The following is a 16,561-nucleotide window of genomic DNA, read 5'->3' as shown; positions in this document are numbered from 1 at the left end:
ATATATATAATAATTTTTATAATAAAAACTAATAAAAACTCTCTCAACATCCAAAGAATATTAGTTCCTTATTAGAAATTTGAGAATTATTGCATGAATACATTTTATCCTGTTTTAAATATACGGACTTTTATCAAAGTCGTTACACTAATAACAATGTCAATTCGCGGATTTGCAAATTTCATCTCGTATATATGGTAGAGCTAATTATAAAGAAACAATTGAAAAATGAAAAAAAAAACCAATATTTTTTTTAATATCTTTTTTTTTCTTTCTTTTAATATATAGTAAGAAAATTATTTTTATTATAATCTATATTCATATTCGATATAAAATAGTATCTTTAATTTAATCTCTAGACTTTTAGAGATAAAATATATAAATACATGATTGTGAAAGCAAAACGGAAAAGATATGTCGATGATAATATTTCGCAATTTAACAATTTTTTTATTGCGATTAATGACGAGAGAAAAATACTTCTGCTATTACATTGATCTCTTTAAGATAGTATCAAAGTTGGCGGAAATAACTTTGATTCAATCTTGCCTTTCTCGTTGAATATATTGATTATTAAAAAAAAAAAAAAAAAAAAAAGATCGAAGAATGACGGTAGATTTTTAAGAAGGACACATAGGTAAGTTCACAGGGAAAAAGACGTTCAGTTCGAACAACAGAGCAAAAACTAAGAATATCGTGTACAATATCAGGCAGATGATTCCTACTTTCTTGTTCAAGCGATACTTACAGAACGCAGTCACCGTATAGAAAGCGACGACGCACACGGTGATCGAAAGCACGCTGTACCTTAGAGCATCCGAGATGATTTTGATGTCCTTCTTGTCCACGAGTATCTTTATCATCCACGGTAAACCGAGACACAATAGGATGTCGAGTGTGTTTGCGCCTAACGTATTACTCATCGCCATGTCCCCGTTGCCTGTAGAAGAGAAGATTGGTCATTCGAGGATCGGATCTCTTTGATTAATAATCTTTTTTTTTCTCTCTCTCAATCGACGACTCGATGTTCAGGAAAGCTCACCTTGTCTCGAGAGTATTACGATCGAGACGAGTTCCGGCATATTGCCACCGGCGGCTTGGAACGTGATACCCATCACAGAATCCGGGATCCCGATGGTGTCGCCGAGTACGGTCGTCATCCACGACGTCAGGTAGGACGATATCGCGATCCATATCACACACATGACGAACGTTATCAGATACCAGTTTCTCCATCGTTTGTACCTGCTGTCCGGTACGGTAACGAACAACATTAGTTTCAACGGCCAGACGAGACAGAACCAGACTTTCGCCAGATTACCTCCGGTCGGCCATACAAAGGGCGTGTCTAGAAACGAGCATAATTCAGCGATCCGCTCTTTTATTTTATCTTATCGTGGAGCGTAACGCTTTTAAATTTCGTTCTTTTCGCGATTGAACGAGATTGGGCCTATGATACCTGGTTCCACGTATTCCTCCGTTTGTTCCACGTGGTTCTGCGCCTCTACGTCGTTAGTCTTCGAGGTAGACTTGCGACCGCCGTTGCTCGCTACGCTCTTTCTGTATTCGGCCACGAGTTCTCCGTGAAAATACGGCCTGTACAAGCCGTCAGGCATTGACTCTTCCTTGTCTTTAGGAACTATTGGATAACAAAATTCATACATAGGCGGTCCACGCGGTCTCTCTTTTAGAATTTTAGATAAACGCACATACACACGATTATAATTGAATTACCTGTCGACAAGTATTACGTGTTAACGTGAAAGATGTTGCGGGGATATGCGAGTTTCTAGTTGAACTCGAGCAATTGATATTTTATCTTTCAAAATAATCGCCTTAAAAGTTTACATCGCGATTCAAGAAAAATATTATCAATCGCTCTTTTGTAAAGTTTAGACAGACATTTAAACTCATATGTAAAATTATAATTAAAATGAACATAACAATTATGTCAATTGTACAGGGTGTTCCCAATTTAAATGGCAAAACTTCAAGAGCGTGTAGGGGACCGAAAAATTAAGACGAGAAGTCCCTGTATAACAAAATATCTAAAGCTCGAATGTCGTTTTAGCTAAATTTCTGTCGCAACAAATGCATGTGTTATGTGAATTAAGATACGATCTGATATGAAAAGCCGACACACAGAATTTCACATTGCCACGCGTGTAGAAATGATCCCCGTTAACTGCTGGAAAGATCAATCACATTCGTGGAAAGGCGTATGGAAATTGCACAAAACAGATATTTCAAAGAAACTCCGTGATAGGACTTACTTTCTTTTTCGGAAAAATTCGTACTGCGGTTCTTGTCAGTGTACAGATGCGCAAGTTTATTATGCCAACGCACGAAGCATTTGCCGCAAAACAGTATCGTCAAATAAGTGACGAACAATACCATGAGGATGATCGCTTCGTACAACTTGATTACGCCGTCCCACATTACGATCACTAAGGTGGCGACCGATATCACGTAAATTATACAATCCCGAGTTAATATTCGCCATTCTAATTGTATTGCCTGTTGGAGGATGTAAGAAAGAAATTGTTTTAATTTTATTTACTCTGACATGTGTAGCGCTACAGAGAGTGAGAGAGAGCTATCATTCTAGTATTATAATAGGAAGCTATAGAAAAATATTGTAAAATATTATAAGAATGTTACAAATGCAATACCGATAATATTTGTTCTAAATTTATTTTTATTGTCTTTTTATAAGGAATTTTTCATAATTTTATGCGCGTAGATACGAGAGCATCAATGATGGCTATCTTTTTAAGCCAGTTTAATGATAACATTTATGTTAGAATAATAAAATTGGAAAAATTACAAGATATTTAAAGCGATACATGACATGTATATTTACATTTTAGAAATCTATTGCAGCGGTTCTCCAAGCGGTGTCCAAAATGGATAATTGAAAATTAATTTATATTTATTTCATAATACATAATACAATAGTATAAATATACACACGCACCAGGAATAAATTCTGCGAATCGTGAAAAATATTACTTACATAAACATATATGTGTATGTGTGCGTATATGTACGTGTATACATAAAATATTACTCACAAAACCCGCGACCTTACATAGTTGACATAATTTCACACATATCGCGCTTTATAACTGATATCCCGTAATCCAGCACTTGAATAAGCACTTTATTTTTTATGTTTACTTTACAGAGTTTAATCAATTTTCTAGTCCATTGGTAACGGTAAAAAATCGACAAATATAGTTTGGCAAATTTTTGATATTTTCATAGTTTAAACTGAAAATGAAAAGAAAAAAATTTGCTTATCTATCAAAATTGTGAAGGGAAGCCATGGGGGTGGGCGATGCAATTAGATATTTTTTTCTTAATTAGACGTGATGATACTTATCAAAATGTGAATTCTGTTTCATCGAAGTATTATTTCATTGTCACAGTTTCCATGATATTAGCGATATCATGGAATTCGCTACAATGATTTTAATCTCCTAAATCATAACTAGATATCCGCAAACAATGAATTGCTGCTACTAATCGTGAATAATAAAAAATGATAATGCGCGAGATATATTAGTCTGCTCCAGTTTAGCACTTCAAATTTACATATGTTCATGTATTATTTTCTGGGGCATTGTAATCTGTGTACTAACAAGATTTTTTCGTATTGGCTATTTCGTATTAAGTAACGGCACTTTATTATATAAGAGGAGAATTTATTATGTAAGTGTACCCTAATTCTTTTTCGAACTTATCAAATCTTAATAGATCTGTGATTAGATACTCGAACAATTATATTAAGTTAATAAATTCGCGATTATTATTAAAACGTTTCGTACGAAACGTTTTTCTAATATATACGTTATGTCTGTTTTTAATTAATGTACTTTTATTTAAGAAGCAATTTAAGGAGTTTATACACATAGGAATCAAATTAATTCATGGTCAATCCATATAAGAGAATGTTCTGTTTAGGAAATCGCGCAAACAAAATGGCTTATCGCTGATAAAAAAAATATAATTTTCGACGATAATGTCGTATATGTAGATAAATGATTAAAATCGCAAGTATAACTATATCAATGATAATAATAATTGTCAATAAACAAGATAGATAATAACACATTATCGATAATATTCACATTATGTATGCAGATTTCATAGACACACGTACACTTGCACAGAGAATTAATGAACCTCTTTTATTTCTATTTTTCTTTTTTTATGAATCCTACCGTGTTTCAACGGATTTGAGGCGACCAATTTTCTCAGACCTCAATTTTTAAATAAATAAACTTTTACAAGAGGTTTGCAAAGAAAATTTAACGATATTATCAAAAGAAGTGGTTTTTAATAAATATCGGTAAATATAATTTTCTCGTATTTCAAATTTTTAAGCGGAAGTTTCAGAATAGAGAAAAAAAATTCAACAGTGTCAACTTTGGTATCTTTCCTCTACTGATCCCATCTCGAGCGCAGATTAATACAGCTAACAATAAGTAAAACACATATCTAGGCGTATCGTAATAAACTGGTCTCTCTCTCTCTCTCTCTCTCTCTCTCTCTCTCTCTTTCTCAGATACATTATCACTGTTCTATAATTCCGCGCTTATATTCGGGGATATACTTAACAATGCTCAAGTGTACTCACGTGGATCGCCGATAACGCGCCGCACGCTGGGGTCGCGAAAGTATTGAAGACCGCGCCGCCCATCACGGTGCCGACCCCAAGATCGGACTCGGTTAGGAAAGTACCGACGACGTTGACGAACAGCTCGGGGAAGCAGCTCGCTGTGGCGAGGAAAGTCGCCCCGGCGACGTCGCTGCTGATGCTGAGGCGCGTGCATATGATGTCGAGGGTGGGTAATAGGTAATCGTTGCAGACGAACGCTGTCAGGATAAAGCAGTAGAATCCAAAGAAAACGTGGAGTATTATCGTTCCCCGACGACGCTGCTCCAGCGTAAACACCTCCGGAAACTCGTCGATCGAACGCTCCGAGCAATTGCTCGTCTGAACGTCATCCTGTCTCGCGACCTCCGTAACGCGGTTGTCGAACGTATTGTTATATTGGAGCCAGTCATTCTCGCGAGTATTGTTCGAACGTGGACTGTCCTTTGAAAAATCCTCGAGAATCGAGACTGTAGAGTCCTTGTCTGATCGAACAAACAAGAGATTTGTTCAAGTCCGGCTGATCTTGAAGAAATGATGCTCGCAAAAAATGCTTGAAGGATTAAATTCTTATTCACCTTTAAATCTGTTTTTGCGTCCGAAATCTTAACATCTTATTTGTATTACTTTTCAGTAAATGTGAGAGATGCAAAAAGATGTAACAGTAATATATATTTTTTATATTTTTATATTTTGCTTTTAAAATATGCAAATGCACTCTTTATATTTATTCCCAATATCAAAAATAATTTTATCTTTAAAGTTAAGTAAAATTAATAAGGCTCCCAAGTGAAAAATCACAACTTTAAAGAATCGCGAATTTTAAATACTCTTGATATAGGACCAAGAGAATTTCGTGTCCTACAACATCAGTTTCATAGAGAAATATTTTCTCTGCACTATCATCCGCGTCTAGCTCTTATTTGTCCGCGAATCTTTAAAATTTTATCTTTGCTTATATATTTGCAATAATTATAGAAACGTAAAAATATATTTTATATGAAGCTTTTCTCGTTTACTCCGAATTATTGCTTATGCACTCTCTCATTCTTTACATTTCTTTTTGCATTTCTCATTTTTTCAACTTAATATGCGTCTTATCTTGCATATTATCTTCACAATTCATAATAGTACATAAAAGATCATTAATACTACGTATTACAGACGATTATTAGGCAAGATATATAGGCAAGATTTGGCATTTATAATAAATTGAAAAAAATAGATCTTGCAACAAACATAAACACACACACATACACACACACACACATACACACAATAAAAAAAGTCTATGAAACGACCTTGGTTATGAATTAAATGAATTACAGTTACTTATATAGATATCTCTGGGATTTTTAAATAGAAATTACAATTCTCATCAATTGTGAACATTTAATCAATTACAACTTTCTCACAAACGATCTGCCAAATCTCACCAATGTTTCGCATTTTAATTTTCACTTAAGTTTTCATCATTACGTACAAAGGCGCGATGGCGATCCATTTTCCTCTTTCCTCTTTTCGATCAGCTGTATCGCAAACGATACAGACGTCGAACTAATATCCTTTAGATTTCAAGAAGAGGGTTTTTCGATGCTTTGCGATCGCGAGATGAAACGGAGAAGACGCGATGTATTATGTAGTCAGTAGAATTGACACGCCGAGGTAAAGCTTCCTCTCGTAACTCACCGTTGAATAATCGCGTAAATCCTAAATCCGCATCGTCAGGCGCGAAGGTAAGAATGATAAGTATCGTCAGCGCGATACTGATAGTCATTCTCGTAAATATCGCGCGGAGATCGCAAGAGTGTTGCTCCCACGCGGTTTTTTTTTTTTTTTTTTTTTTTTAATCAGCGAGTTTTTAGCGACGCAGCCACTCAAACGAAATACGGTAAACTGCTGCTTAAATCGGTAACGGATGACATTTATGATAAATTCCGTCGATTATAGAGTCCCTCACTCCTTCCTACTGACACCACTTTCGAGAGAGAGAGAGAGAGAGAGAGAGAGAGAGAGAGAGAGAGAGAGAGAGAGAGAGAGAGAGAGAGAGAGAGAGAGAGAGAGAGAGCTCTTTATCTTCTTCGGTTGTTCGAGCGAAGCGAAATTAGATAAAGATATGTATGAAAGTTCATATACATCGATTATCATCTAAATCTCTTGCCGTCTCTATCTACTTCAAATATCAACGAGTGACGTATACACGATCGACGGTCAATTTTAATCTTTCATTATCGTAGGGAATTCGATTTCATTGCAATTGATCCTGTATAATTTTATTTATTTCAGATGTTTTCTTTCTCGAGAAATATTCATACATTGGATGTTAAAGCATTTATGACATTAATTATTTATTTATCTCGATAATAATAAAAAGTTTCTTCAAGATATACTTGAATATTCCACCAATATTGTAATACAATTATTAAGTTATTCACAACTACAATCTAATCGATAGAACGAACGAATCAAAATGATTTCTATGATTCCATTAAAATATACCGAGGTGACGAGTGGAAAATAAAATATTTTATTATGCCAAAAATTTATTCTCATACATATCGCATTTTACTGATCATTAATGTGTCAATTAGCAGCAGCTTTTTTTCTAGATATAATTTTGAGATTCATCTCGAGATTTCTTATTCATCGAATTAAATGTAAGATCGGTTGCGATATTCGCGACGACATTTTTAAGCAAAAATATTATGAAAAATATATCAATTAAAGTATGTAGTAATAAAATGTTTTATAAGAAAGTATAAGAAGAGATATTTGTTCGTTAATTTATATTGATAAATTTTGAACCTTTTCTGAAAAAAATTTTAACAACGTGTTGATTTGGGGGACTCGTGCAAAGACAAAAAAAAAACATCAGAAAAAATTACGAGATATGATATAGTGTCTCCATTAGTTTAAAGATACATATATACATATTAATATAATCACATATACACTGAAATAACGGTATGCATCTATTCTGGTTTCTCGGGAAACGCAACTTTCGGTTTATTTGCCGAGTCTGATTCTGGTTTATTAACTCTATTTGAACGCAACACCGCGCCCGGACTGGGATACGGCCTCATTTGATAAAGAGGTCCTGAGGCGGTCGTATCTGCACCAGTCTTGGCTTCGTTATGTCTAGCCAATCCATCTGACCATTTTCCTCTACGACGTAATTATATAAATAAGAATTATATAATACATTAATAACATATGTTTGAAATACAAATACATACCTGGGAATATCGCTATACGATGCTGGATCCATAGGATCCAATGTACGATCTTTTTTGTCTTTACTATCATTTCTATCAGATCTTTGAATTCTTTTATTGTCTGGTCCTTTATATCTTGTACGATTTTCAATCTTTCTATCTTTTCTGACATCACTTTCATCTACCTGGAAAATCATAGTATTGCTTGTAAATGTTAAATGTATTTTATTTTAATGTTTAGATAATAATAGAGATAACTTGTAAATTTATAATATTACATAAAAAATATATTTATTAACCTCCATTTGCTCTTGGTCACTAACACTGTCATCACTTGACATGTTATCATCTTGATCACCTGCTTTTAAATGCAATTCTTCACGTAACTGTGGTGCGGGTTGTGATATCTGACAGTTGGGATGACCAGGTGGTAACCAAGATACCAAATCAGATGACCAATCCCAATAATAGTGTTGTCCACTTTAAACAAATCTTAAATTAATTGATTTTCCTATAGAATATTTCATACGATATACTTTCTCAATAATATATCATTGCAAGCACTCTTTCCAAAAATAATATTGCTAAAAGATATCTGTATCTATTTTTATAAATTGCGACAAGACTATCTTACACAATTATTATAATTCAAATAATTGTAAATCTAGCATTTATTATTTGAAAGAAAACAGATTCAGAAAACTATTAAAGTTTACCATCCAGGATCATAAACTGCTTTCCAAGTATCTGGCAAAGGATATTTCTGAATTAATTTCATTTGTCGTTTTAAATACTTGTCCGAAGGTTGTACATGTCCTAGTCCCCATAATTCTTTACATTTCTTTGTACATTCGTGATAAATATTATATTTATTAGGACATCCACTGTAACCCTGAATGAAGAAATGACCATGTCATTACAAATGCACTATATGTACAAACCAACATATGTATACATATGTATATAAACAATTTGATACTACTAATATATTGCGATCGCACTTACCATAAATTTTTGTGATATATCAATCTGATTAATTTCTTCTTTTGTATTGTCATAATCTTCAGCTATTACTTCTTCGTGTACCTTCTTCTTCGTCTCTTTCTTCGCGGGTTCTGCGAAATTAATAATATGATGTAACATTATATAAATACAATATTTCATGTAGTTTCCACAACAAATATATATATTTTTTAATATCAGTTTTTATGAATTGAAAGTAAATTGATTTATTTATTTATGAGAAAAAATTTCACAAACGTTATTACTAATAATTACATTTTTAATATCAAATATATACCATATTTTTCAGAGCCAGAAATTAATCCCCTTTTTGCAAGACGTGCAGCTAAGGCAGCTGGCAAAGGCATCTTTGTGTCTTCTCAGTTCAAATCACCAAAAATCTGTTAATATGTTCAAGTGACAAGTGTTATTCACGATTTGTTTACAAAACACAGGCTAAAGACCACAGACTATTAATAAAAGCCTGGAAACGATATAGACTCAAGAATCGAACATTGCAAAGCATTAGAACCGAACAATCGAAAAGCCTCTGACATAGAAAGCATGAAAATTAATTAAATATGAATATATATTTTTATAAATTTTTTAATGACAGATCTTTCACATAAATTATCTTGTATTAAGAATACACAAGGCTATTGCTATTGCTACACGCGAAGAAATTTTAGTCATAATTGTAAGGCCGTAAGTAAATCGACCAATCACAATCAAGCATTCTAAAACGTAAAAACTATGAAAATTGTTGAAAATAAACTAGAGTCCCTAGAAGATCTTTTAGAAACTATCTACTAGGGACTCTAATGTAAGCCTGCGCGAAGCGGCTTCGAGTTTGCGCGCGCATTCTCAACGCGACGCCCATCTAGCGTGATCGCAAACTCCGTGACGATAAAGCGTTGTCCAGTGTCGACGCCCAGTTGCGTGTGAGTGTTTAATTTAAATTTTGCACATCTCGTTCAGCCCACGAGCGATTACGGACCGTCGTTCGTCGTTAATATCGTCGAAAGTCTGATAGATTCGGTTTTACTCGCGTCGCACGGTATCCCCGTCATTCGTTTGCGTCGTACGGTGAAGTGTTTTTGACATAATGCTCAAAATGGCGACTCCGAAAACAATGAGCCTCCGGTGCGCTCGTACGCCTCTTTGCGACGGACTTCCCGATCGTTTCTCTCGTCTGTCGCAATAGATTTAACGTCCAACGAGCGCGAAACGCAAGGATTACGCAAATCTCACGTACATATATACGTATATGTATATACAATCGGAGTGAACTCTCAAGAGTCAGTGAAACGAATTACCCGCACGTCGATCCTTGTAGTAGTCAAAAGTCAAATACGGCTGTACGACAGTACCCTCATACGTAAAAGAGGTTTGCACGCAATAATCTGTCTGCACTGTCGTCAATTGTTGCACATTGCGCAATTTGTTTTCACCGGCATCGATCATCTCTTTTATGTTGAGGAATGAGAGACGGAGAGAGAGAAACTAGTAGTTTAGAATCCAATTTGTTCTTTTTTTATTCGCACAGATAAAAAAAAGTTACTTTGACTATCTAATGTTAGATTTTATATGCACAGTTTTGTAATTGCATTGAGCATTCACTCTGGATATCAAAAGTAATACTCGATATCAAGATAGAGCGATTAACATATTTAACATCCCATGATACCATATGTGAATGAATATCCTTAAAGTAACATACTCGGTCCATATCCATGATGGATCATATGATATAGCATGATTAATAGATAATTTGATGCAAGAATTGTAATTTATACATACATTTATACATCAAGCAATCAAATTATTGCAATTAATGAATATTGTCACTAATTATTGAATAACTTATATTCTTAATGTAATATTTGAAATCTATTTGAATCAAAAGAAATAATATTTTTCTACAATTTCTATTTTTCGCAGACAGAGGTCAAAATGCAGACAATAAAATGTGTCGTGGTAGGAGACGGAGCGGTTGGTAAAACTTGTTTATTAATCTCATATACCACGAATAAATTTCCATCGGAATATGTTCCAACAGTATTTGACAATTATGCAGTCACTGTTATGATTGGCGGTGAGCCATATACATTAGGATTATTTGATACAGCTGGTGAGTATTATCATTAATGTATATATTTGATTATATAGTGTAATTATTTGCAGTAAATTATTTCAAGTGATATAATATATTTAAATTATATATCTATTATAAATAGTAAGAAAAGTAACAAAATTATATCAGTGACAATTTACTAATACTTTGAGGTATTTTGTAGGTCAGGAGGACTATGACCGTCTACGTCCATTAAGTTATCCGCAAACCGATGTATTTCTTGTTTGTTTCTCAGTTGTATCTCCATCATCGTTTGAAAATGTTAAAGAAAAGGTATAATATAATTAAAATTAATCATTATAATATTATCAAATATTTCATATATCTTAATATATTAATAGTGGGTACCCGAAATAACGCATCACTGTCAAAAAACACCATTTTTGTTGGTTGGCACGCAAATTGATTTACGGGACGATGCAGCAACAATTGAAAAACTTGCAAAGAATAAGCAAAAAGCAATTTCAAATGAACAAGGGGAAAAGCTTGCTAAGGAATTAAAAGCTGTAAAATATGTAGAATGTAGCGCTCTTACACAGGTATGATAATTACTTATTTAATACCAAATAATAAAACAATATAAAAGTCAGAAAGATAACTCAAAAAAGTTTTAAAGATTATTGTTTATCGCTATAGATTCGACTGCTGATTTTTTTTCTTGATTTTATTTTGCCGCTACAGAAGCTATTCTTTTAATATTTCAGAAAGGTCTTAAAAATGTCTTTGACGAAGCAATATTAGCGGCTTTAGAGCCTCCAGAACCTGTTAGAAGAAGAAGGTGTACCATTTTGTAGTAGGTGTTTCACTTTTTTATAAAACTGTTAGTTCAACATTGACGAAGACTGTAAGTTTCCTCATATACATTGCATGCAAAAAGTTTTAGTGACAATTGTTAAATTCTAAGGCATATAATAAGTATTTTTCAACATTGGCGCCATATACGTGGATATGAAGCAATCTTTATCTATATTATGTAAATTTTATAATTATCAAATTGTAATTGTAATATTATCATATTATCTTCGTCTTGCATAATGAATGTTTTATCAATGTATTTCACATCATTCCGCGCGTCTTTATATTTGCATCATAGAGATCAAATGTGTTAACTGTCCTATGATTCATTCAACATTGTAAAAAAAAAGATTTCCGTAAATCTAGGATTATTATATTCATATCCGTTTGTAAAAAAAATATAATTTTGCTATATATATATAAATAAATTATATATATATATATATAAAGTAATGGGATTTTATAATTTCAATGATATAATCTTCGATAGATTATGACACGGCATACATGTATATGCAAATGTGTAATATTATTGATTTCTGTATTTTATGAAGTATCTTGCAGATTAAGTAAAAGTTTTTTATTTTTTAAGGCGAATGCTATACGCCTTTTAATTCTTTAACAATTTTTTTTGTAGCAATCTGTACCTATAATGTATATATTCACTACAAATGCAAATAATTATTCACCAAAATATTTAATTCATCAAAATTGAATTTTGCATTCTAGCTCACAAAAAAAGCGATTTAATGAGAAGTACGATTAAATGTAAACTTACGTCTACTATTATCGTTTTTGAAACATAAAGGGAAAAGAGATAAAAAAAAATTTTTCTTACTATTATGTGCGGGATCATGTATGGAAGTATCACATACGCGCACGCGCGCGTATGTGTGTGTATGTGTGTGTTTAAACAAAATTTAAATTCTGTTATAAGATCTGTATTTTTCTTAGTGGCCATATCGATATATTATCAATAAACTAAATAATTATATTAATATATATATATATATATATATATATATATACATATTTGATTTGATTGTATTTTTATGTTGCAATCGAATATTTTTTTTAGTCATTTGTAATCGTATATAATTTAATTATGTATGAAGTATAATAATAATTTTCTTTTATCAGCTCTTTTGCAGTGATTACATTATAAAGACCATTGGTATTGATTATCTGGTTCATGTAATATGAATAGCAAAAATATATTGTTAGCTAATATATTCTATGAAAATGTAAAATGTTCTAAATCTGTTTTAGTTAAGATAGTTTTATTTTGTTTTTCTTTTTCTTAATTATTATATATTATTATCATCTCTTTGAATTAAATCATAATATTTTGCTAAGATAATCTATAGCAGATATAAATTCATTTTATCTCCATTAGTTTTTATATACATATAATGTATATTATATTTCACAAGACACACACACAGGTAGACTGTAAGCGATATAATTACATTTTTCGATCTGGATATAAAATCTAATACAAAATATTAGAAATTTTCGATTCTCTATACATCTCTTATTAATAATTATGTATTACTTGTACAATATACACACATACATATATACAAATAATATATAACAAGACTCTTTTTGTTTGTGAATTTAACGAAAGTATCGAATATTAAAGGTTTGCACGGGCCGAAAAAACCTGGCGTGACATAAGGGAGAATCCAAAATTTTGTTTTAAATATATGTATAATAGTCATTTTCTTTCGAGCCTGTACATTCTTTGTACTATTTAGCTCTATAGCCGCGTCGGATCGAAAGTCGCGGGTTTAGGCCCATACAAACCTGTACTGAATACACACATGTGGCCGAAGAATTTTATCTAAGTTAGATAAATACGCAAATAGGCTTATATTTCAGTTATTCCCACGCGTTTAATATTATTCTTATATTTTGTAGATATATCTTTCTTATCTCTACTAATTATATCGGAATTCACCGAAACAGAAATTAGATACGAGTCTCTATATAAACTGCGAGTGAAATTTAAAACAGAGTTAATATTGTTTTCTCAGCATCTCGTAAAAAATATGTTTTTAAAATGTAACTAAACTTCTTTTGTTTGATAAGAGTGTATCTTGATAAAGAAATTTACTCTAAAACAATACAAGAGGATAAACCAGATTAATGAGATTATTTGACTTGATAATGATTCGTATCAAAATTATGAATCATATTACACACATACAATGAGTTAAAAATAAAAATTATTAATTCGATAAATGTGCAAAAATTTTGATAAAAATATGCAATGTGTGCGCGTGCGTGTTTGCGTAGAATATTTATATATTTCTACCATAACTGAAGTTTCTTTTGCGTATTACATTGATATTTGAGTCACTATTGATTCCCGAATGATAGAAATAAATGTATTACCATAATACAATCCCGTTTATACACATCTCCTATGCATGATACAATAACGAATTAATCCATAATATTTTTAGAGCAAATTGTGCAATCGGACAGGAAACGTTTCTCAGTCGCAAATGTAAAAGTATTCATCTATTTCAAAAAGCGAAAACTCGATGCGAGGATGTATCTTATAAATAATTGCAATATGTGTGACGTTTCTAAAATAATAGAAATTGCTAGTGTGCGAATTTTTTTGATAAATTTCTTTTCAGCATGTCTTCTCAATTTCATACACAATTACAATTATTATATCTCAAGACTTTATATTTATGTGCATATTTATATTTATATTTTTATTTTCATATATGGCGTATGTTTTATTATTTCAATCTCCATTCACACACACATACACAGAGTGAATTGTTGTAGCAATGCAGCCATAAAAATTCGCTACATTTTTATGATTCGATTTATCTGTATTGATCGTAGAAATATTTGTATAACATATATCCGATTCTAAATATTATTATCAAATAAATAATGGCTTGACTCGAAAATTCGGATAAATGTATGATCTATGTAACTCCAGCGTGGCTGCGCATGTTAGCATAAATTTTTTTTGTCTGTCGAATGATATAATCCAATTAGAGCGAACGCGGAACGTAAACCGAGCGTTAATTGGAGCGTGCATGCTGGTTCTTTTATGTAGAATTCACAAACTGACACGGATATTCTGCAATTTATTCGGACAAGTGTTACAAGTCCTTTTCCCCGTTTGTTCGATGAAAAGCGAGAAAATAATACTTTGTAGCTTTTGCAAGCGAAAGATAGCGGTGCAATTGTTAATATTAGTAATAGCTAGAAATTCAGTAATTTTAAATACGGCAACGTCGTTTTAAAGACATGTGAAATATAGAATTATTCGTATCAATAATTTCATGGAATAATTACAAAAGATAAATATCTGAAAATCGAAACTGAAGAAATATTATGTAACTTCTGTAGTATCTTATTATATGTATATATTAATGATTATAAATTCACAAACAGTGGAGAACAAGATTACTCATTCAATGAAATAGAAGAACGTGACATTCAAGTTGCGAGAATAAACATTTCCAAGAATTTCTCAGGCCTTCTCGTGCATATGTATATACATACTTATAAATAATAACACGATGTAATTATGCATACGTAGAATTAATTAAGATAAATTGAGATAAAAAGGATAAACATGACACTAGAATAGAATCGTTCTAAAATATGTTAGAGTGGATACTCTATTACAAATTTGATACATCACGCAAAGATATAAAGTAAGAAAATTATATTTAAATGAGGAATACAAGAAACATGATAGCATATAAGAGAGAAAGAGAGAGATTAATGCCCAAAAAAATTTAAATTAAATAAGCTTATATTTCAAACAATTCAATCTTTGTCGAGAAAAATTTTTTTCGGATCCATACATTACTGTCAGTTTTCGTTTACGTTAAACTTCAGGCGAGGTCATTAACTTGCAAAAGATATACAAGAGCGAGAGAGAAAGAAAGAGATTTTCATCTCAAGATAGACAAGGATATCGTCGAGGGAATGCGCAACTTTTAAGATCAAGATGGAACGTTCTTCGACGGAGCTCGGAAAATCGTTACTCCATTTTTTCACGCACGCGAGAAAAAGAGATGCGAAGGAAACAGCCGCGAAATTGGCGGAGATCGTGCGGAGCATATCATAGCGTTTCTCACTTTCTCGACGTATGTATCTTTCGACCCATTTCGGAGATGAACGTGCTCGCGACAACCAGGAACAAATCAGCTGACGTCTGTGGAATGGAAATTCATCTTCTTCCTTTCGTTGACACCGACAAGAGGAGTCTATTAGATCTAACTCATTCTACCAACAACCAATCAGCATATTAATTGCAAATGCTGACGTTTTACAAGAGCGATAGTGTTTGTCACAGACTGATAATTAAATTAAGTACCCGATCTATTTTAGCAGTATCAAAAATTGATGATTTCTAGATTTTTTTTTTGAAGAATATTAGAGACCTTTTTGGTGTTTTACATATATGTTTTTATCTAATCATTACGTTAGTATTTTTAAATCTTGGATATTTAATGTTTTTATTCAATACGAGCCTCTGTTCGTAGCATGTTCAAAAATGTATGATTCGACGTTGCTCCTCTTGTAACCGTCTAAAAAAAAAAAAAAAAAAAAAAAACCTCGATCTAGTTTTATTTCGTAGGATATTTTTGGGGTACCGAACCTAATTTGATTGGAAAAGATCGAAGAATAACAAAGTAGTGTCCTTTTAAAATCAGATATCTGAATTTTTCTGAAATTTTTTCATTTCTTCAAGATTAGAAAAATATT

At 32.3% G+C, this 16,561-nt stretch overlaps 3 protein-coding genes across 5 annotated transcripts; 1 reads left to right on the top strand and 2 right to left on the bottom strand.

Moving 5' to 3' along the window:
• Positions 1-606: 606 nt before the first annotated feature.
• LOC138937289 (sodium/potassium/calcium exchanger 3) lies at positions 607-6,672 on the bottom strand. The gene is made up of 6 exons (XM_070303415.1): positions 6,320-6,672; positions 4,643-5,130; positions 2,274-2,517; positions 1,460-1,639; positions 1,043-1,348; positions 607-940 (listed from the first exon to the last, which is right to left on the bottom strand). Exons 1-6 carry the CDS (start codon positions 6,435-6,437, stop codon positions 621-623), a joined length of 1,656 nt encoding a protein of 551 aa, XP_070159516.1. The 5' UTR covers positions 6,438-6,672; the 3' UTR covers positions 607-620.
• An 869-nt stretch (positions 6,673-7,541) lies between these two features.
• On the bottom strand, positions 7,542-9,530 carry Pqbp1 (poly-glutamine tract binding protein 1). Its single transcript, XM_070303411.1, has 6 exons — positions 9,176-9,530; positions 8,881-8,990; positions 8,592-8,767; positions 8,175-8,355; positions 7,897-8,060; positions 7,542-7,825 (listed from the first exon to the last, which is right to left on the bottom strand). The coding sequence occupies exons 1-6, from the start codon at positions 9,243-9,245 to the stop codon at positions 7,633-7,635; spliced, it is 894 nt and encodes a 297-aa protein (XP_070159512.1). The 5' UTR covers positions 9,246-9,530; the 3' UTR covers positions 7,542-7,632.
• A 222-nt stretch (positions 9,531-9,752) lies between these two features.
• Positions 9,753-16,319, top strand: LOC138937288 (cdc42 homolog). Of its 3 annotated transcripts, none has more exons than XM_070303414.1 (5): positions 9,753-9,818; positions 10,819-11,008; positions 11,175-11,284; positions 11,353-11,550; positions 11,720-16,319. In XM_070303414.1, the coding sequence occupies exons 2-5, from the start codon at positions 10,831-10,833 to the stop codon at positions 11,750-11,752; spliced, it is 519 nt and encodes a 172-aa protein (XP_070159515.1). In that variant the 5' UTR covers positions 9,753-9,818; positions 10,819-10,830; the 3' UTR covers positions 11,753-16,319. The 3 variants fall into 3 exon arrangements, with proteins under 3 accessions (XP_070159515.1, XP_070159514.1, XP_070159513.1); XM_070303413.1 differs by having other exon boundaries at positions 9,794-9,816; positions 11,716-16,319; XM_070303412.1 differs by lacking the exon at positions 9,753-9,818 and adding an exon at positions 9,825-10,264 and having other exon boundaries at positions 11,716-16,319.
• The last annotated feature ends 242 nt before the right edge of the window (positions 16,320-16,561 follow it).

Source organism: Polyergus mexicanus, unplaced genomic scaffold (genome assembly GCF_030449975.1).
Source record: "Polyergus mexicanus isolate NDT 795.1 unplaced genomic scaffold, iyPolMexi1.0 SCAF_10, whole genome shotgun sequence".
NCBI classification, from domain to species: domain Eukaryota; kingdom Metazoa; phylum Arthropoda; class Insecta; order Hymenoptera; family Formicidae; genus Polyergus; species Polyergus mexicanus.
Note: the sequence above shows the minus strand (reverse complement) of the source record. Positions and strands in the feature narration are given on the sequence as shown.

Excerpts from the sequence above, each read along its gene's own strand:
- LOC138937289 (XM_070303415.1), bottom strand. The coding sequence starts at position 6,437 with ATGACTATCAGTATCGCGCTGACGATACTTATCATTCTTACCTTCGCG. Across the intron at positions 2,518-4,642 it reads GCGCGTTATCGGCGATCCAC|GCAATACAATTAGAATGGCG; the intron begins GTGAGTACACTT and ends ATCCTCCAACAG. Across the intron at positions 1,640-2,273 it reads GAATTTTTCCGAAAAAGAAA|TTCCTAAAGACAAGGAAGAG; the intron begins GTAAGTCCTATC and ends GTTATCCAATAG.
- Pqbp1 (XM_070303411.1), bottom strand. The coding sequence starts at position 9,245 with ATGCCTTTGCCAGCTGCCTTAGCTGCACGTCTTGCAAAAAGGGGATTA. Across the intron at positions 8,991-9,175 it reads TTCTGGCTCTGAAAAATATG|AACCCGCGAAGAAAGAGACG; the intron begins GTATATATTTGA and ends TTAATTTCGCAG. Across the intron at positions 8,356-8,591 it reads GCAGTTTATGATCCTGGATG|TGGACAACACTATTATTGGG; the intron begins GTAAACTTTAAT and ends ATTTGTTTAAAG.
- LOC138937288 (XM_070303413.1), top strand. The coding sequence starts at position 10,831 with ATGCAGACAATAAAATGTGTCGTGGTAGGAGACGGAGCGGTTGGTAAA. Across the intron at positions 11,009-11,174 it reads AGGATTATTTGATACAGCTG|GTCAGGAGGACTATGACCGT; the intron begins GTGAGTATTATC and ends GGTATTTTGTAG. Across the intron at positions 11,285-11,352 it reads TTGAAAATGTTAAAGAAAAG|TGGGTACCCGAAATAACGCA; the intron begins GTATAATATAAT and ends ATATATTAATAG.